We start from the raw sequence: 21,167 nt of genomic DNA on the forward strand, positions 1-21,167 counted from the left end.
GGGTGACAGAGTGAGACCCCATCTCAAAAAAAAGGAAAAAGAAAAAAGAAGAGAAAGGACTTGTGTTCTTTAGCATCTTAGTACTCCAAATAAATCACATTAAAATGAAGCACTAGGGAGAAAAGGGTTAAAACAGATTTAGCATACAATGTCAAATATGGTTCCTGTGCCAAAGTGCTTATTTTAAAGGCAGGCACTATATGCATTTTATCTCCTGGACTTAATTTGTGTTTTGCTATGCTCAACAATTTTAATGCCAAGAGGAAGGAACTAAGTGAGAAAGGGAGTGTGCTGGCCTGAACCTAGAGAGTTGATCTAATTGAACTGAAAAACTTAAAACCCTTTTCCATCTGTTCAGTACACCTGCTGATGGAGCACTAGCCCAGGTAGGGAGGAAATCCATCAGAGACCAGTTATAAATAGATTTTTATTTCATCTGCTAAGAGCTTGGCAGCCGAGGTGGGAGGGCTGCCTAACACTGGCAGCCAGCAGAAGCTCTGAGCTGCTTTTATGTTGAGGTGAAAGGAGTGGAGAGACAGAGAACTTAAAAAAAAAAAACAACTCCCAACAACTCATTTGACAACCAACCACCAGTCATTAGTTTGTTTAAAACGTGCCAGGCATTTCTGATAAGTGCTGGAGACCTGCAAAGATTCATCACACCCTCTCGTGAGGATCATCCAGAATCTGAGGGGAAACAGCCTCACCGATCACTCACAGGACAGAGTTTCTAAGTGCAAACTTCCTTGTGGCGTTTATGACATGTATCAAGAGTAAAGAGGGCATAAATAACATGAGAGTGCCTTAACTTTCTGAGAATGGGGTCAATGGAAACTCTAAATGTACCAAAATGTAAATCAGAAAAAAAAAAAAAAGTCGCCGTGAAGAAGAGAAACCAGCAATTCTAATCCACAGACTATCACAAGGACTTTAACTGGCAGGTGACATTCAGGTTCTTCCTTCTAGGTACGAGTCAGTGGGAATCACTCCTCTTCACATCCCATCAGCTGCTAGGGTGGCACACCCCACCCCACCCCACTGCCTAGCAGGGGCTCAATAAACGGAAGTGAATGGGAATGAATCAATAGCCAGGGAAGTCATGAAAGGATTTTGCCCTGTGAGTGAAATGGAACCAATGGGTATCTCAAGATAGGCCTGATGTGAATGTTTGCAACAGAGACTTAAGAACGAATGTCAAAGATTTTATGTCCAAATAGGACCACTGAGAATGGAAGGGTAGAACAGGAAAAAATGTATATTTCTCTCACTTGCAGAAGTCTGGGCTTAGGGAGACCTTCCTGATACCCTTTAGGAACATTAAGGATATTATTGAGAAGACAATGACCCCTATATTCTGTCACCACCAAGGACAACAAGAGAATTGGAAGTGATTGGTGGCAAGGGACAGCTGGGTTAAATATGAGGAAGAATTTCCTGACAGCAAAGGTTATTAAACACAGAAAGGCAAACTAAAGGAGATTAGGGATGCTCTCTGTGGAAGTCTTTAAAAACCAGAATTGCTTGGCAACTCTCCGGGGGTAATTTAGGTACACTTCTGCCCGCTCTTCTGGCCTTTTCCAGTGCTCTAATTCATCCCCTGGCCTAGACAAGACACACTCACCACGGTAAACTGCTGTCATACTCTGTTCCATAATGAGCTCTCAGAAGGAAAATGAGCATTAAGAAAATGGCAAAAGCTCTCTTGGAAGGAAAACTCATTTTTCTTTATTTAAACAGCATGTTGGGTTTTTGTGGTTTTCTTTTGCTTCTTTTTCCTTTTTTTTAAATGCTTACATCCAGAAATAGCTAAACAAAACTCATCTACACCGATCTGTTATTGCAAAGCATTAGGAGGAATCCGGTGGAAGATGAAGCGGGAGTGTTCCGAGTCAGAGATGCACAGAATGCCTCATCATGCACCTCTCTGTTAGGCACTGAGTACCATGGGGTCTGCTGCCCAGAGACTGTAGTATCTGCTTCTCGGGAGGTCAAAAAAGGAGATTCTCATCAGTTTGGTTACAAGGAGGCAAACTAAATGACCTCTAAGACACTAAAACTCTAGAGTGTTTATTATTCAGAGCTCTATATTCAGTGTTAAATTAAAAAAAAATACTCATGAAAGTCTCATATCCTGAAAGATCCAGGTTCTCTAGAATGTGTGAATTTGATTCTCCCTCTGAGTTGCAGAGGGACAGGAGGCTGAGGAAAAGCAGGATCCTTTCTCCTGTCCTAAGATTAGTCACTGCACTTGCCATATTTACAGGTCTGTGTCTTTCACCACTGTACCAGCAACTGGGTGACGGCAGGGGTTGTCTGAGTTCTATCTATCCACCATAAGGCCTCATCACTCAGCCCTGAGGGACTCAGAGACTGAATGAATAATGAACTGATTGCTCCATGGATAGATGGATGGATGGCGTGGGTTGGTGGATGGATGGTGTGGGTAGGTGGATGGATGGATAGATGGTGGGTGGATGGACAGATAAGTGGTTGGATGGATGGGGTGGGTGGGTGGATTAATGAATGGGGTAGGTAGGTGGATGGGTGGATGGATGGGGCGGGTGGTGGATGGATGAGGTGGGTTGGGCAGGTCAGAGGCTAGGTGGGTGAATGCAGGGGTTGGGGGCGTGGGTAGCTGGGTGGTGGACAGAAGGACTGACCTAAGGACACAATCCCAAGGTATATGGAATAGCAAGTAGCAACTTGCCATTCTCCTGGTGGCCCCATCACAGAGTGAACACATGAGAAATCATGGGAAGCACAACAAATCTGGAAGTGGAGGACTTGATCTGAGCCCCAGCAATGCTACTAACAAGGCCAGGCACTTCACTTCTCTGGGCCTCTATTTCCTCACCTGAAACATGTGTGGTGTGTCTGCCAGTCTCTCTTACAGAGTTGCACTGACTTAAACAACAGAGAAAACAGTTTGTAATTAAACAAACAAGTTGTTATTTTCACACACTCTTCATTATTTTTCTTAAAACTTTTACACAGTGGAGGAATGGTGCAGAGATGGTGACTGGAGCCAAACACTGATTCCAGGGGAGAATTCAGTAACAATCTCCTTCGGTAAGGAGAAACAAAGAAATATCAAAGCTAGCCAATGAAAGGACACTTCACTGGTTCCCATATGCTGAAGAGAGGCTCACTCCCTGCAGTAAAGGCAAGCGAGTACAATAAGGCCAACTGGAATTATGGCACTGAGCAAAGCGCATGGCCACCGCCCTTAAGAAAGGCAAGTCTGTGAGATCCAGGCCCCAGGGCTTGACTTCCACGGTTGGGTTTGCAAACCCACTCTTCCAACAGCTGTTAATTTCTGCCTAGAACCTCACCTATGACTGCAGCAAACCATCAGCAGACACACAGTGGTGCCAAACGTTTGAACAACAAAGGAGGGTTCCTATAGGATTGTGAAGAGGGTATCCTCTCCCATTCCAAGTTTTAAACAGATGTATAACTACTAAAGCAGTTTCATACACATGGCGACTAGCAGGGAAAGAGGGAGGGCTGCCTGAAACACTCCGCAGCCGCCCTGTCCTCCTGGTTTCTGTATCTTCTGTGTGTTCTTTTGTTTTGCAAAGTGATTTGGGAGATTAGGTGGGTTTTGTTTAGGTGGGACAGCATGAGCAAAGTCGGTGAATAAGTGCTACTTGATTGCACCACAAAAGATACACAAGGAGCCTCAGCCACAACTCAATCCACTTGCCCCAACAGTGTGCATTTCTCAATTAAGTTATTTTGTTAGCAAGACTACTGGTTAGGGGAAGGAGAAAGTGCTTATTGCACCGAGATTATTCACTGTATAGAAATCACTATAATCAGATCAACAGAACATTCTTTCTAAGGGCCCTAGAACTCTTATTTGGTAAAGTTGCACATGTGATGGGAATGTGCCCATATTGTCGGTGTGCTGTAGAGCAGTCCCTGCAAATAACAGAGTAAAAGTCCACAGTTGTGTTTAATTCAATGATTGCTGCCTGGGAACTAAGAATCTGCCTGAGATTTCAAGTTGACCAAAAGTCCACATGAAAAATAAACTTTATCCTCAAGATGTTAATTAAGGAGATAAATTTCTGATGTATTCTAAGAAATCAGTCCCAATAGCCCTCTCTGCCACGATGGAAAGCATGGATTATAAGCATGGATTAACACTAAAATCACTTTTGAAAATGAAAAATAAAAGCATTCCAATTTTTCAAATATATTCATTTCCAAAGTTGCCATAAGGAAAATGGGAAAAAAAAAAAGATTGAGAAGGTATTTTCAATCAGCCTAACAAAGGCTTAGTTAATAAAAAGGCTACAAATTAGTAAGAATAAAACAACTCAAAAGAATACGAATAGAGAATGCACAGAAAAGGAAATCTAAATCGCCAGTATAAAAAGATGTTCAATCTAAATAATCAGCTATACCAATAAAAATAATCTCATGGGAAGCAAAAAATTTCTTGCCCATGAGATTGACAAAAATTTTAAAGTCTGGTACTACCAACTGTTGGTGAAGACATAGTAAGACAAGAATTTTGATACCCTAGTGCAGAATATCAATGGGTACTGTAAACCAAAAATAAAGTTCTAACCCCTCCCCCAACCATCTGAATGGACCTCTTCTTTTGGTTAAGGGCATTCCAAAGTTAACCTGAAAAACCAGTTCATGTGGCTATGATGTGAAGGAGGGTTGGACATGCCTCATTATTCCTTCTCCCTTTTGGAATTCAGGAAAAGCAGACCAGCATTAGTATCCACATAGATCTTAAGTCTGATGAGAAACTTACAATCGATTCTCTCTGAAGCCTGCTATAAGGAGGCTTTATCTGCATGATAAAATCTTGATCTTTACAGCCCCTTATTCCTTCTTATTGAGGATAATTCTTTCAACCAACTGCCAACCAAACCTTTTAAATCTACCTGTGACCTAGAAGCCCCTGCTTCAAGTTGTCCTGCCCTTCCAGAACAAACCAGGGTACATCTTACAGGCAACTACTGATGTTACATATTGTATCTCCCCAAAAGGTATAAAGCCAAGCTGTATCCCAACCACCTTGGGTATATGTCAGGACCTCCTGAGGCTGTGTCACAGATGCATCCTTAACCTTGGCTAAATAAACCTTCTAAATTGATTGAGACCTGTCTCAGATACTTTTAGGTTCACAGTACATATGTTTGAGAGAATGGTGTGGCATTACTGGGTAAAGGTGAAATATTCAGAAACTGGGCTCCATTTCCAAGTCCTCCCCCAGAGATACCAAGATGTGTAGGAGGGTCATGACAGCATGGGTAGCACAAGGCAGATCTCTAAATACCCATCCACAGAAGAATGGCTAAGCTAAAATGAGACACTCTACAGCCTTATACCTGCATTAGCAATAGAGACAACTCTCAGAAATATCTAATTTCATTTGCAAAAGGATAGCCACAGTATAAAATATTTTATCTAAGTTTTTAAACATGTAAAGTATATTGCTTATGGCTACATGTATATGCAATAATTCCAAAAAAATGTGCATGAAAATGTTCTACACCAATTTTAGAAGTGGGAAAATAAGGATTTAGTTATATCCTTAATATTTTTTTCAATATTTGAGGCAAATAAATATGGCATTTGTCACTTCTGGGTAATGGGTACATGTGTATTCATTCTATTTTATTAAATATTTTGCTACATGTTTGAAGGTCATCCATATTTTAAAAATTTTAAAGCATTTTAAATATATACATACATAACACCAGCTATTGACATGCACAGCTGAAAAGCATACAGAATTAGGTACATTATCGCTCTCCATCACCCTCATGTGTCTGGAGTAACTAAACTAGATAATTATCTCCCATGTTTGTGATTCCTATCAGCTAAATTGCTTTCAGGCACATTATCTCATTTAATATTCTTAACAACCCTTTGATATAGGTATTATGACAGCCACTTCACTTACAGGAAAAGTCAACCTTTAGAATTTTGGAGATTTTCCCAAGATCATTCAGTTAGTAAGTGATACAAAACTGGGACCCGACACTGTCATTGCTACAGCACACATGACCGGTAAGAACTCTGACAATATATTTTACCAAAGTTATATGCATCATCTTTAAGATCTGTGTTACCCATCTGAAGCTACAGGTTTGAATTTGCAAATGAAATAGAATATTACTGAAATTTTTAAAGCCTCCAGTCAAATCTGTTTCTTCTGACTATTTTTAATATACCAACCTCTTCTAAAAATAAGTTGCAAAAGTCTGATCAAACCTGGCATGTTGGTAACAAAGAAAAAAATGGAAATCTTACCCAGGTAGGGTGTTCTCTCCTCTTAAAAATAAATTTTCTAAATTAATAAAATAGAAACTATAATTTCATCTCTCATACGTTTTTATTCAATGTGCTAGTGGTTAAACACATACTAAGCTGTGGGTAGGTAGTGATTAAAGAAGGTTCAGTCCCTAATTTGAGAATGTGACTATCATTAAACAAGTTATCAAACGTAAGTAGCACCAACACCATAAGCTCAATTTAAGGAATACACAACTCAGACACTGTGCAGGTTACTGCGCCAAGTACAAAACTAACAATAAAGATCGCAATATTGACTATGGGTAGCCTGAATTTCACCCCCACTCAGCAATAATAAGGTACCCTTCTACTCCTCCCCCTCACCGAAATGAGAGAGTGCCTCCTTTCCCCTGCTAGCACAGTGTCAGAGAAGGGTTGTTAACACAGAAGGCTTAAGTAAAATCTAGTCTCATAATACCTAACATGCATGGATATAATAAAAAATCATTTATCATACCAAGAACCAAGAAAATCTCAATTTAAATGAGAAAAGACAGTCAAGAGATGCCAACACTGAGATGGCACAGATATTGGAATTGTCTGACAAGGATCTGAAAGTAGCCATCATAAAAATGTTTCAACAAGCAATTACAAATGGGCAGGAAACAAATTTTAAAAACAGAAAGTCTCAGTCAAGACATAGCAGATAAAACAGAGTAACTGAAATTAAAACTCACCAGGTGAGCTAAATAACAGAATGACGATGACAGAGGAAAGAATCTCTGAATATGAAGGTAAGAACAACAGAAATTACCCAATCTGAACAGTAAAAAGAAAACAGACTTAAAAAATAGTCAGTATCAAGCACTGGGAGAACTGTAAGAAAGGTTTAACATTCACATCCTCCAAGTCTTGGAAGCAAAGGAGAAAGAGGGCATACCTAGGAAAGTGCTCAAAGAAAGGATTCCTGAAAACTTCCCAGTTTAGCAAAAGACATAAACCTACATATTCAAGAAGATGGATGATCCCCAAGCAGGATAAACCCAGAGAAATCCACAAAAAGGCACAACATAATCACGTTCCTTGAAAACTAAGGACAGAGAAAGATTCTGAAAGTAGTGAAAGAAAAAGGACATCTTAGCTTAAAGGGCAAAACAATTCAAATGACAGCAGATTTCTCACCAGAAACCACAATGGCAAAGGAAGAGGGTACAACTGAAGTCACCCTGAAAAAAAGAAACTGTCAACCCAGAAACAGGAAAACTGTCAACAGGAAAACAGGAGCTCAAAGAGATATCTGTACACGCACGTTCATAGCACCATCATTCACAATAGGCAAAAGGTGGAAGCAACCCAAGTGTCCATTGGCAGATGAATAGAGAAAGAAGTGGTCTGTCCATACAATGGAGTATTATTCAGCCTTACAAAGGAAGGAAGTTCTGACACATGCTAAAACACGGATGAATCCTGAGCAATGGAGTATTATTCAGCCTTACAAAGGAAGGAAGTTCTGACACATGCTAAAACACGGATGAATCCTGAGCAATGGAGTATTATTCAGCCTTACAAAGGAAGGAAGTTCTGACACATGCTAAAACACGGATGAATCCTGAGCAATGGAGTATTATTCAGCCTTACAAAGGAAGGAAGTTCTGACACATGCTAAAACACGGATGAATCCTGAGCAATGGAGTATTATTCAGCCTTACAAAGGAAGGAAGTTCTGACACATGCTAAAACACGGATGAATCCTGAGCAATGGAGTATTATTCAGCCTTACAAAGGAAGGAAGTTCTGACACATGCTAAAACAAGGATGAATCCTGAGGACATTACACTAAGTGAAAGAAGCCAGTCACAAAAGGACGAATACTGTATGATTCCACTTATATGAGGCACCTGAACTAGTCAAATTCAGAGACAGAAAACAGAATCGTGGCCGCCATGATCCTGTTCCGGGGCTGGGGGAAGGGAGGAATAGGGAGTTATTGTTAACAGGTACAGAGTTTTGGTTCTGCAAGATGAAAAGATTTTTGTGGCTAGATGACAGTAATGGTAGCATAACAGTGTGCATGTACCTGATACCACTTAAAAATGGTTAAGATGGTAAAATATATGTTATGCATATTTTATCACAATTCTTAAAAATTAAAGAAATAACTTTTTAAAGAATAATATCTATCACTGATTATTCACTACCTACCAGACACTATGCTAAGAGCTTTGCATGTATTTCCTTATTTCTCCTCCCAAAATCTTTTGAGGGAAACACCATGATCCCTGTTCTACAGATAAAGAAACTAGGTTTACATAAGTTGGCCAAAGTCCCACAGCTAAATTGAGTCGAACTTCAAACTCAGGTTGGGGATATGCTGAGGCACATTTTCTCTAACCCATGATGGTAAAGGACTTTGTTTCAAAGGCAGCTTTCCCATGAATACAGGTAAGGTGAAACACTCCTGGGTCTTTGAAAACAATTTGATATTTTCAGGTACGGTACAATAACTTAGAAGGGCTAATGGGAAAAGAGATATAAATAACATTGATAGACAAGGATAAAAGAATGGCATCATTGCAGAGGTACTAATCCTTCAATATTTTACACAAAACCTCCAGATCCACACATAAGGGGTATTCTAATTGTATAGGACTGAGAGATTCCGAACTGTAAGAGGAGAAAATGTCCATCTCCCCTGTCTGATAACATGGAATACAGAACACACACAGGTAACTTTCTTCACTTTCTTCTTACTTTTATTTAAAGAAATAAAATAACCTGATCACAGCTCATGGCCAAACTTTTAAGTCAAGCCTTGCAGAGTTGTTGCTATTATTCAAAACCTGTTGAGTTTCAGAATAAACTCCTAACTCCAGTACTCTCAGAACCTTTTCTTTCACTTGATCTAAATTTCTACTTACTCATCCTTCCCTATTTCACCATGTTCTCTAAGAACACTTCTGATCACATCTCCTATCCCCCTAGACTCCAAGGTTAGATACTGGAACATTGCCCTCCCTGGCCAAAGACCTTTGACTTTCTTCCAAGACCTGCTATTCCAAGTCTGTATGCACCCCAGGGCCTCCTGGGGTGGCCCATACAAGCCCAAGGGGGACTTGGTACCTTCCTGCAACAGATCAAAGCACAGAGCTTGGGCAGCAAAGTGGGGCCTAAATTCCAGCCCCTCACTGCCTTGGACACAAACTGTACACAATGATCCTGATTCTGCCTCTCCCTCTCCTGGGCCTCAAAACATCTCTGGAGAAAGACCCAGAAAAACGTTGTTCAACATAAACAACAGCCCATCGGGCCTAAGCAACCCATTTACATCCCCTTATGCAGCCCCCCCAGTAACACTTTATGCCTTCTCGACACCTGTGGTTACTGGTATTACAGTCTAACCCAGGACCCCACGTCCACCCTCACTCCCTCAGGGTCCCCTTGCACTGCAGCTACAACAGAACTGAAGATGCTTGCTGGGTGTCACCCTCAGCTCTATACAACTGCCCTTACCACCTTCTCTGTCTCAATCCCCTCTGCCTTTGTCCTGCCCTCAAAAGAAACACTCTAAACCCACTGGACACTCCACTGGCCTGCTTCATGCTCAGGCCACACCACCAAGTCCTAAGGTACAGTATGGGATCGTTTGGGAAAATGAGGGCAGAGGGAATGCAAGACAACGGAGGGCTGGCCAAAGAGAGCAGATGCCCAGGGCCACCCCATGCCAGGCAAGTCTCCAATGGCCACCTCAACAGAGCCTAACATGGTCACAAATAATGTGGCCCTCTGCTCCACCCCTTTAAACCCATAACCAGCAACAGAAAAACAAGATAAAGCACAGTGCTTTTTGCTTTTCATCCATGAGGGAAAAAACTCTTAGTCACGTAAGACTCAAGAAGATAATACTCTGGGGTTCACCACTCGGTTTATTTTCTTCCATAAATACTTATTAAGTGCCATTGTGTACCAGTCCCTGTGCCCAGCATGGCTACCTGGATTACAGGGAATAACAGGCGAAGGTATTTGGTAACCTGAAAAGATAGCTACATTCATCAATCATTACTCTCCTCTCCTCCACCCAACTACCCAACTACACGAGGAATTCCTATGGGCAGCAATTCTATCTTTTGCCTGGCACAGAGCAAGTCCTCTAGAAGTATCTGCTGAACGACCTCAGCAGTGTTTACCCGCAGCGGAGACACTTCTCATCTCCATTCCATGGGCCACCAGCTCTGCCTCACACCTAGGGCCACCAAAGCAGCCTACAAGCACAACTCCTCAAATCACATGACTTCCATCTCCTTTTGAAAGATGAACCTATGCCTTATTTTTATATCAGAGAACAACTGCATGGAATAAAGTTAAGCCACTGAGTTAAATGTAGGTTCATTCTCTCTCTCTGTCTCTCTCTCTCTCTCTTTCTCTCACACACACACACACACACGCACGCGCGCGCGCGCACCACTAGAATACAGAAAGTGAACTGATGGGTCCATTTAAAATATACCGCCCCCTAGCAAACCTTCTTTCAAAGGGCCATGCTGGCTTCAGGATGTGGGATGGGCCTCCTCTTCCTCCTCTGTCTCACAACAGTAAACAAAGGAAAGGAAAAAATCCCACATATATGGGCCACTGTTGTTTACGCTGCAGCCACATCTTCAAAGGTTCAATTACACCTGCTTTGACATATTTAAGATCTAGCATGTGAGCAGTGGCTCAATCTTCGTTTCTTCCTCCCTGAATTTGAATTGCTTATTTTACATGTCTGTCAGAAGACCTGAACAACTCCAGTTTTGGGGCCAATAAAATGGAACAACCAAAACAGTCATAAAACAAGATTCTTACAGCTCCATGTACTACAACTAATCTCCTGATATTTTATACTCACGTTCTTTAATATGCGTATCGTGCAAGAAAAGTGAACGTACTTTATCTGCTGAAATAAATCTCATTGTAGTAACGCATTTTTCTATGCAGGCTTTTGGACTTTATTTTAAATCTATTCCTTCTTCCATCCCCATTACCCAAAATAACTTTATCAATAAAATATTAGCATATTTGAGTGCTCAATAAACATTTGTTGAATAAATGAATAAATGAGTGAGTAATTATAAAATACCGGACTAACGCTCCCTGAGAAGTTCACATTAATTTGTAGAATAATGTGCTTGTATGTTCAGGTACATACATCAAAATGGAATTTAATAATAGGCATCAAGTAGCAGTTAAATATTAATGCATTTCTGCCTTAATTCTACTTCAAAATAGTATACAACTCAAACGACAATAAATATGTGCTGAGACAGAGTTCACTTACAATCAAACCACCAGTATTTATATACTTTAAAATAAGATTTGAAATATTACTATGGAAATAGTTAATAACCTAAACGTCAACGTGTTTGTAGTACAAAAGGTCTAAAAGGACAGAAGCATGCATTATGTTACAACTAAATTTCTTTTTTTTAAAAAAAAATGCAATCAACGCAACTTGTTAATCACATTTAAAAAAAAAAAAAAACTTGCACAAAGACACGTCTATTATACCCGGTTTACAAGGAACATCTTCATAGGAGATTTTTTTTTATTTTAAGCTATGTAATGAGTAGGCCAGAGAGAATCTATTGGTAAGCAACTTTAGTGACTATAACAGCTAATATTTATCAAATTTTAAGTTTAACACACACTATGAAATGTAGGATTGCCAGTATCAAAAAATTTAATATTTCTAATGTATATTCTGACGTATTTGTTTTTTAATTCACCTACTTTTGATCATACTGTTAGAAAATAATTGGACATGAAATAGTTTGGATGTAAGTTTGTTGAGTTCGCTGCCAAGAAGAAATCAGCTAGCAGAAACTATTTTAACTTCAGGAAATAAATGGCCTTAAATAAATTAAATAAGTTATATATTTAGCAAACTTAAATAGCAAGAAGGTTTGTTAAATGTTTAAGAAGCAAATTGAAGTAAATATAAATCGGCAATAAGACGGTCAGTATTAACATGAAGCTCAAATTAAACTTATTTGCTGAACTTTCTTTTTGTTCATATATTGTTGTTTTTAGTAGAGGCATGAATGATCCTGTAATCAATTCAAAAAGGAAGACTGTAGTCAGGCAAACATTCCCTTTCCATGCCTATCAGCATGTCTTTCATGTCTTGGCGTCCATTTTAGGAGTATCAGCGAGGTAGTGTATAAAGGAGCTTATTAAACAAAGGTTGTCATTTTGGCAACACACATAAACGTTCAGTGATTTCATTTTACTGAAAATCAAAATGTTGATTAATTAAAAAGTTGAAGAACATACTTAAGCTTAACTGTTCAAACACCTCTGTTAGATTTCATATATTTTTCAATCATATTTGTATATTAAATGCCATTTTCAGGGTTGCTGATTTGTCACTATAATTTTATAAAAAAACAACTGAAACAATTGATCATTTAAGGTGTGCAGTAATCGAAAGCTATAGACAGGTTTTTGTTGTCGAAGGATTAACAAATCAATGATTATATAGTCAAAACAAAAGCACAGATCCAGGGGCAGTCTTTTATACTGCCCAAAATGATGAGTACTTATGTGAATATATACAGTTTTCCTGTATTCTTTCAGCATATAAAATAAAAAGAAAATATATGATTACAGGAAGTCATAACCTAATCCCTACAACTTGAATTCTCTTTGAAAACAGAATACTTACAACGAGGGTGGTCCACAGAAGCACATGCCTTACAGTTAACCTCTCCTACAATAACGCTGATTTTTAAGAACAGAACTATCACAATCCAACCATACACCAGGCCTAATAGGAAGGATTTATTGCTCGAAATTAGATAGAAGGTATATATCTAAGTAAAACACCAGGTAGTATTAAAAAGAAAATCGATAAACTTTCTAGATTTTCCTTCCACTTAAAACATTTTGAGATAACCAGGATATAGTAATCGTTTGATTATAAAATCTCATCAACTGAAAATAAGGAATTTTTCTCCAAGTACTGCAAACACAGCTCACCACTTCTTCCCTAAAAGATTTAAATTTCTATTCTCTACCATTCCCAGCCATTTCTGCCAACATCATAAAAATCACCTTTCATCATTTCCTTCTCACAATGAGAATTCACTAATCGCATACATCTCTTAGACATAGACACCTCCCCACCCACCTCCCAAAAATGGTTCAGAGCAAAGACACACAAAAAAATAATGACCAAGCTCACATTTCTTGTTTGCCCTTCAAGCGAAGTCTGGTGTCTTCAGCTTGCCTTTCTGGTCTTCAGTGTTGTCACTAATTGCTGGGGGATGTAGTTTAGGACAGCATGAAGCAGCAGAAATAAAAGCTGTTGCTTTAAGAAAACGTTTTCTTAAACACATGGATAAAACAACTTTTACTCTGACTTCCTGGCTGGGTTGCATAAAATCTTAGAAAGTCTCCTTGAAAAGTTAATGTCTACAAATGTCTAAAAATAAAATAAAATAAAATCTAAAAACTTACGTTCTGAACACACTCCGAAGGATGTCTTTCTGATTTGATTTGAAAGCAGGTTTGTATTGATGAACAAACTTTATTTTGTAGAAAATTAATATTCTAATTAGAAATTTGCCTTGCCATCTTCTATATTAATCCTGTCTCTCATGGTATAATCATACATGCAAAAAATCAAATATAGTATTTCCCAAATGCATGGACACTGTGGAAGCTTCGTTTTGAAAAAGGCTTTTATTTCCCTTAATACTGGTGACTAAACGTCATTGTATGTACCAACACTTTCAAATAGCCCAAGAGACTTAAAAAGCCTTCTAAGTTTGAAAACCAAAAAGTTCTGAGTTTTTCTGTACCCCAGGACGGTTTTCTTTCCTGAAGCTCAAGCCGAGAAAGCAGACAAAAGAAGCTGATTTGACTGAGCTGTGCCAAGTCTTGCCTTTTTTTCTTTCCTCAGCTCTCCCTCTGCCTCTCTCTCTCCCTCTTTCTCTCTCTCACTCTTTTGCTCCCAGTATGGCAACCTTCCGAGCAGTCTTGGCGGAGGTCCAGGGTGTGCCAGTCTGTCTGAATTCTTGTCTCCAAAAGATGTCCTTTGCGGATCAATTAATACATTTGAAAACAGGAAACCGTGGTACGATACCCAGATCCTGGCACCAACAGCATCGACTTCTGCCAAATCACCTTACAGATTTCATGGTATCCTACCTTTCATAATCATTACTAACATGTTCCCAGAGCAATAATGGAGTACTAGAAGCCATTCACTGCTCAGCATAAGGAATCTGTTCCCTAGAAATGTCCATATGCGACATATGCACAACCTGCAATAAATCAAATTTCTCCTGTGAGAAGAGATGTATGTAACTTTAATAAGCACCACACACTGTATTTCTTTTTATAAGACTTGCTTTTCCTTGTCCTGCTGCAAAGACTCATGGGAGAATAGAAACGGAGGCATGCAGATTAAAATTAAAACTGTATGCCCAAAAATGTCATGCTTTATCCCTATAGAGAATGAATATATTTTTGATTGATCTGTAACTTTATTTTTAAGGAGGCTCTAATACAAACTGTACCTATTCAAAATTTTACTAGGGATGTAGGGAGGAGAAAAGTTCTTTTGAAAAAAGAAATATCAATAAAAAGGAAAATAAAACATCTAGGGTATATTTACTAGGAATAAGTATCTTTTCATATTTTGACACCTCAAGTTCCAATATTGTTTACTAAATTCATATTAATACAATAAGCCTAAACAAGTACTGTTTGTATTTATTTTTAGCATAAACACCTTTTGAAGCAAAATAGCCAATCTGTGCTTCACACACTTACCTGGTTTAAGAAATCATTTTTACCTATGATGCTTGAACATAGAAAATAGCCACACTCTAGAATCACCATTGTTTCATAGAAAGAACCAAGAATAGAGATTTCTAGTCCTTGGTTGTGTCACTTTCTAATTTAGATAACTTGAGGAATCAAATTGCTAATCTATCTAATCCTCAGTTTGCTCATCTACCAAATACAAAAATCAGTGACTTCCTACTCTCTCTGTGTTCCCAAACTACTATGTTTATGCACATAGTATACCTTCAACCTAATTGCAAGGTAATTAGTTAAGTGTGTGTGCTCTGCCAGCCATATGTGTCATCTTCACAGTAGAATCATATGTCACTACTTATCTAAGAAAACTGAAAATCTTGCATAGAGCCTTCCACATACAGGTGTTCAACAAATCTATTAGGTGAGTAAGTTATGGGAAAGGATCATATGAATAGCACTCTGAAGTTCTATTAATATGACAATGAAAAACATAACTACATATTACTAAACATAAAGTTGATAGATCAAAGAAATGCTACAGAGATACCATAAGGGTTGAATTGACCTTATGTCAATTGACCTTTGTCAACTGACACTGACAAAAGTGTCCCATGCAGTCCTTTCAAATAGGGATCTTAAAATTTGGACAGAATAACAGTGAATTTATAAATAGAAATCAATAACCTGTTTATAGCCAAAGGCTAAAGAGAATCTTGAAAGCAGCATGAGAGAAGTGACTCATCATGTGCAAGGAATCCTCAATAAGATTAACGGCTGATTTCTCACTGAAAACCATGGAGACCACAAAGCAGTGGGATAACATAGTCAAAGAGCTGAAAGGAAAATAACTGTCAACCAAGAATTCTACGTCAGCAAAACAATTCTTTGAAAATGAAAGAGACACTAAGACATTCCAGATAGACACAGGGTTCATCAGTAGCACACCTGCTCTACAAGAAATAATAAAGGAACTTTCCCACCAAGCTGAAATGAAAAGGCACTAAATCAAAGCAATGTGAAGAAATATATAGGAGTAGGTATAAAGGTAACTGCAGAAGTGAATATTTTACAAATAGTATAAGTGTATTTTAAAATATGTAATATAGTTTAAATTTTTTATTATTAAACATTTCTAAAACATTTAAAATGGGATAAATGTACTCTTTTTTCTACCTGATTTAAATGACAAAAGCGTAAAACAAAGATACATAGGATATAGCCAAATAGCATAAATAAATCCTACCTCATCAGTAATTACATTAAACTTAAATGAATTAAACACTCCAATTAAAAGACGTCAATTGGCAGAATGGATTAACATTTAAAAACATAATTCAACCATGTGCTGTCTACAAAAGACACACTTTAAACCCAAAAACACAAGTTGAAAGTAAAATGATTGAAAACATATATACAATGCAAACAGAAACCAAAGGAGAGGTGGAATGGTTATACTAACAGGCAAAACAGACTTTAAGACAACACTTGTTACTAGAGATAAAGAAGGGCATTTTATAATGCTAACAGGGTTAATTCATCAAGAAGAGACAACCAATATAAACATATATAAGAAGAGAGCCCCAAAATACACAAAGCAAAAACTAAAATAAGTGAAGGGAGAAACAGGTAATTCAACAATAATAGTTGGAGACTTTAATATCTTTCATTCCACAACTGCTAGAACAACTAGACAAAAGATCAGCAAGGAAATAGAAGACTTGACCAACAACACTGTAGGTCAACTAGTCCCAACAGACATCTACTGAACAGTCTATCCAACAACAGCAGAATGTACATTCTTCTCAAGGACACATGCAACATCCCCCAGCAGACAGTATGTTAGGCTATAAAACAAACCTCAATAAATCTAAAATGATTAAGTCCAAGTGTGTTTTCCAACCATAATGGAATAGAATTCAATACAGAAAAAAAAGGAAAATATCGCAAATATACGGAAATTAAATAACACACCTAAACAACTAATGAAGAAATAATAGACTAGAGTAGAAATAAATGAATTAGAGAAAAGGAAAACAAATAAAGAAAATCAGCAAAGACACTGCAAGAATACTACAGACACTTTACCTCACACCTGTTAGAATGGCTATTATGAAAAAGATCAACAAAAATAAGTGTTGGCAAGAGTGTGGAGAAAAGGGAACCATTCTATACCACTGACAGGAATATGAATTAATACGGCCATTATGGAAAACACTTTGGGAGGCCAAGGTAGGCGACTGTCTGAGGTCAGGAGTTCGAGACCAGCCTAACCAACATGGCAAAACCCTGTCTCTACGAAAAATACAAAAAATTAGCCAGACATGGTGGTGTGTGCCTTTAATCCCAGCTACTTGGGAGGCTGAGGCAGCAGAATCACTTGAACCCAGGAGGCAGAGGATGCAGTGAGCTGTGATCATGCCATTGCACTCCAGTCTCGGTAACAAGCAAAACTGCATCTCAGAAAAAAAAAAAAAAATGCAACTACCATATGATTCAGCAATCTCACTTCTGAGTATATACCCAAAGAAAATGAAATCAGTATACTGAGGACATATCTGTACTCCCATGTTCACTGCAGCATCATTCATAATCACCAAGACATGAAATCAGCCTAAGTGCTCATCAACAGATAAATGAATAAAGAAAATATACATGGTAAATGGAACACTGTTTTGGCCTTTAAAAATAAAATCTGCAATATGTGACATGACAAAAAATAATATGTGAGACAATGCATATAATTAGCTTGATTTAGCTATTCTACAATGTATACATATTTCAAAATATCATATTGCACACCATATTTTCTCCATTTTTAAAAATAATGAACTTAAGTAAAAATTTAAAACACTGCAGACCAATATCCCTTATGAATATAGATCAAAAATTCTGAACAAAATACTAGCAAACTGAACGCAGTAACATACAAAAAGGATAAGCCATGAACATGTGGGATTTATCTCAGTAATACAAGACCAGTTCAACATATAAAATGCAATCGACATAAAATACCATATTAAAAGAGCAATGTACAGAACGCACATCATCTCTACAAACACAGAGAAGCATTGATAAAAAATGCACACACGAATGCCCATAGGAGCACTGTTCATAATAACCCAAAATGAAAACAATCCCCATGTTCACCAGCTGATGAATAGATACAATGTTGTCTGGCCATACACTGGAATATTACTCAGCAATGAAAAGGAATGAACCACTGATATGCACTACAGCATGGATGGGTCTTTGAAAAACACGCTAAATGAAAAAGCCAGACACAAAAGTCCACATATTCTATGATTTTATATATATGAAAGATTCAGAAGAAGCTAATCCATAGACACAGAACACAGCTTATTGGTTGCCAGGACCTGGGCAGAGGGAAGAACAGGAAGTGACTGCCAATGAGTATGGGGTTCCTTTCTGGAATAACCCAAACATTTTCATGGTTTAACGGTGATGTCCGCATGACAAAGTGAATGTGCGAAAAACCACTAAATTGTACATAATGACAAGTTTCACGGGATGTGAATTATATCAGCTTTTTTTAAAGTTGCAGTGCATCTCTCCAGTATCTATGGTTGTTACAGCCCAAGGTAAACTCACAAAAACCCTTTATAGCCTCTTACATAGAAGCCATACTATCCATTAGCTGAACCCTATCCACCTGAATCTGCTTCAGGAATCTGCCCAGCTAATTCCAGTGCCTGACTCTGTTTTGACTTCTGGGTTCCATCCTAGTCACCTCCAGCATTCCTGGTTCCACCCAAACACTGCTCTATTCTGCCAGCTCTCTTGGTTTGGCACTCACAGAGCTTCTGCTCTCCTGGACTGCTAGGCCCTCCTGGAGGCGCCCAGTCATTTCTGTCTTCCAACTCTCTCTGCCAGGCCCTAGGGAATTCAAAATTTTAACAGCTAGCCCCCTCTGCATGTTAAGTCTTTGCTTCCCAGGACTCACTTTGCTCACCTGGTGCTCTACGAATCACAGCAGGCACACAGAGCCCTTTTCAGTACTAACCCAAGATCTGACTCATCCCTTTCATGCCACTGTGGTTTGGACATGGTTCGCTTGTCCCCACCAAGTTTTATGTTGAAATTTGATACCCAGTGTGATGGTGTTGGGAGGTGGGGCCTAGTGGGAGGTGTTTGGGTCACGGGGACATATGCCACATGAGTGGCTTGGTGCCATTCTCCAGGGATCAAGTGAGTTCTCACTCTCATGAAACTAATCTAGGGAAATAGATTAGTTCCTGGAGAGTGGGCTGTTATAAAACCAGGATGCCCCTTGGCTTTGGTCCTTCTTCACAGGTGTTCGCTTCTCTTTTATGCAGCACAAAGGCCCTCGCCAAAGGCCAGCAGATGCTACTGCCATATTTCTTATACAGCCTGCAGAATTTTGAATGAAAAAAGACTTCTTTCCTGTATATATTATCCAGCCTCAAGTATTCCTTTATAGCAGCACAAAATGGACTAAGACAAATACCTATGTCTCTTCTACCCACTGTGGTTTCCCCTCCTAGCCATGTCTTTGGACAGGAGGCTGCTCTCTATCTATACCCATATTAGACACTGATCATGGGAATGTGCAATGGCAAATTCACAAATATGGGCATTTTCCCTAGAGTTTGTACTGCTTGCCTGATTTATTGGTGGCCTCAAGGCCTTCTTTAGATTCAGGCTCAAAGAGGAGGTCCAAATGAACACAGAAAGGGAAATATAAAAGGAGTTGATTCTTAGAAGTTTTTTTTAAATTACTGTTTATATTTCAGTTTTACAACATGACGTTATAGGATACATATAGATGGTAAAATGGTTACTACAGTGAAGCAGATTAACATATCCACCATCTCACAGGGTTACCGTGTGTGTACGTGTGCAACAAAGGCAGCTCAGATTTACTTATTTAACAAAAATCCCTAATACGCTTTTATTAACTTTAGTCCTCATGTTGTACATTAGATCTCTCATTTGTCCTACATATCTGCTATTTTTTTAATATTTTGATCTACATCTCCCCAATTCCTCTACCCACCTGCAGCTCATGGAAACCACTGCTTTATTCTCTCTCTGTGTATTAACATTTGAGATATTTTCAAAAATATTTCATATAAGTGAGATTCTATTTCTTTTTCTGTGTCTGGCTTATTTCACTTAGCATAACATCCCTCAGGTCTGTCCCTGCTGTGGCAAATGGCAAGATCCTCTTTCTTAAGGCTAATATTACATTGTATACATATACCACATGGTCCTTATTCCTCCCTTGATGGATTTTTTTTTTTTTAATTTGAAGTCTCACTCTGTTGTCCAGGCTGGAGCACGGTGGTACAATCAGCTCAGCCTTCCTGGTTCAAACAATTCTCCTGCCTCAGCCTCCAGAGTAGCTGGGAAAACAGGCATGCAGCCACCACAACCAGCCAATTTTTCTATGTTTAGTAGAGATGGGTTTTCACCACGTTGACCGGGCTGGTCTTGAACTCCTGACCTCAAGTGATTTGCTGGCTTCAGCCTCCCAGAGTGCTGGGATTACAGGTGTGAGCCACCCATGCCTGGCCAATTGCTCCCTTGATAGACATGTAAGTTCTTTCCACATCTTGGCTATTGGACATCTTTACAAGGGAATGATTTCATCTCCTTTCAGTATATTCCCAGAAAAGGCATTACTGGGTCATATGGTAGTCCTAGCTTTAACTTCTTCAGGAACTTTCATCCTAGTTTCCATAATGGTTATACCAAACTACATTCCCACCAGCAGTGAACTAGGGTTCTCATAGTTGGTGGTTACAAATGGTAGCACAGGGAAGTCTTTCTACAGACTTAACACAAGTCTCTTAAAAGTAGCAGAAGAAACAGGAAGTCAAAATGAACAGACTTCCTCTACACCTGGGGTTTCTCAAACTTCCTTCCAGGGAGCCCCAAAGGCCCCAGATGCTTTAGGGCTTTCAGAAAGGACAAAGAAATGATAAACAGATGAGTTTCTAGATCACCCCTGCATTAACTGAAGTATTTGCCATTAAAAGTAATGGCAGACTGGGCACAGGCGCTCATGCCTGTAATCCCAGCATTTTGGGAGGCCAAGGCATGTGGATCACGAGGTC

At 38.9% G+C, this 21,167-nt stretch overlaps 1 protein-coding gene across 14 annotated transcripts in view; it reads right to left on the minus strand.

Moving 5' to 3' along the window:
• MSRA (methionine sulfoxide reductase A) overlaps positions 1-21,167 on the minus strand; it is a 509,296-nt gene that overhangs the window by 314,156 nt on the left and 173,973 nt on the right. For 2 of the 14 annotated variants that reach the window (XM_008979051.5, XM_078347101.1), the window contains exons 1-2: positions 13,759-14,242; positions 13,484-13,558 (exon numbers count right to left, since the gene is read on the minus strand). The exons of 7 other annotated variants lie outside the window; for them this stretch is intronic. Coding sequence is in view for 1 of the 7 variants with exons in the window: in XM_078347098.1 (XP_078203224.1) it covers positions 13,354-13,411 (58 nt within the window). In the remaining 6 variants the exon portion in view is untranslated. Of the gene's footprint in view, positions 1-10,783; positions 13,559-13,758; positions 14,243-21,167 lie in introns of those variants that run through there. 5 more of the 14 variants (XM_008979052.5, XM_078347100.1, XM_078347098.1 and 2 more) reach the window with 5 other exon arrangements.

Source organism: Callithrix jacchus, chromosome 13 (genome assembly GCF_049354715.1).
Source record: "Callithrix jacchus isolate 240 chromosome 13, calJac240_pri, whole genome shotgun sequence".
In the NCBI taxonomy this organism is placed as follows: domain Eukaryota; kingdom Metazoa; phylum Chordata; class Mammalia; order Primates; family Cebidae; genus Callithrix; species Callithrix jacchus.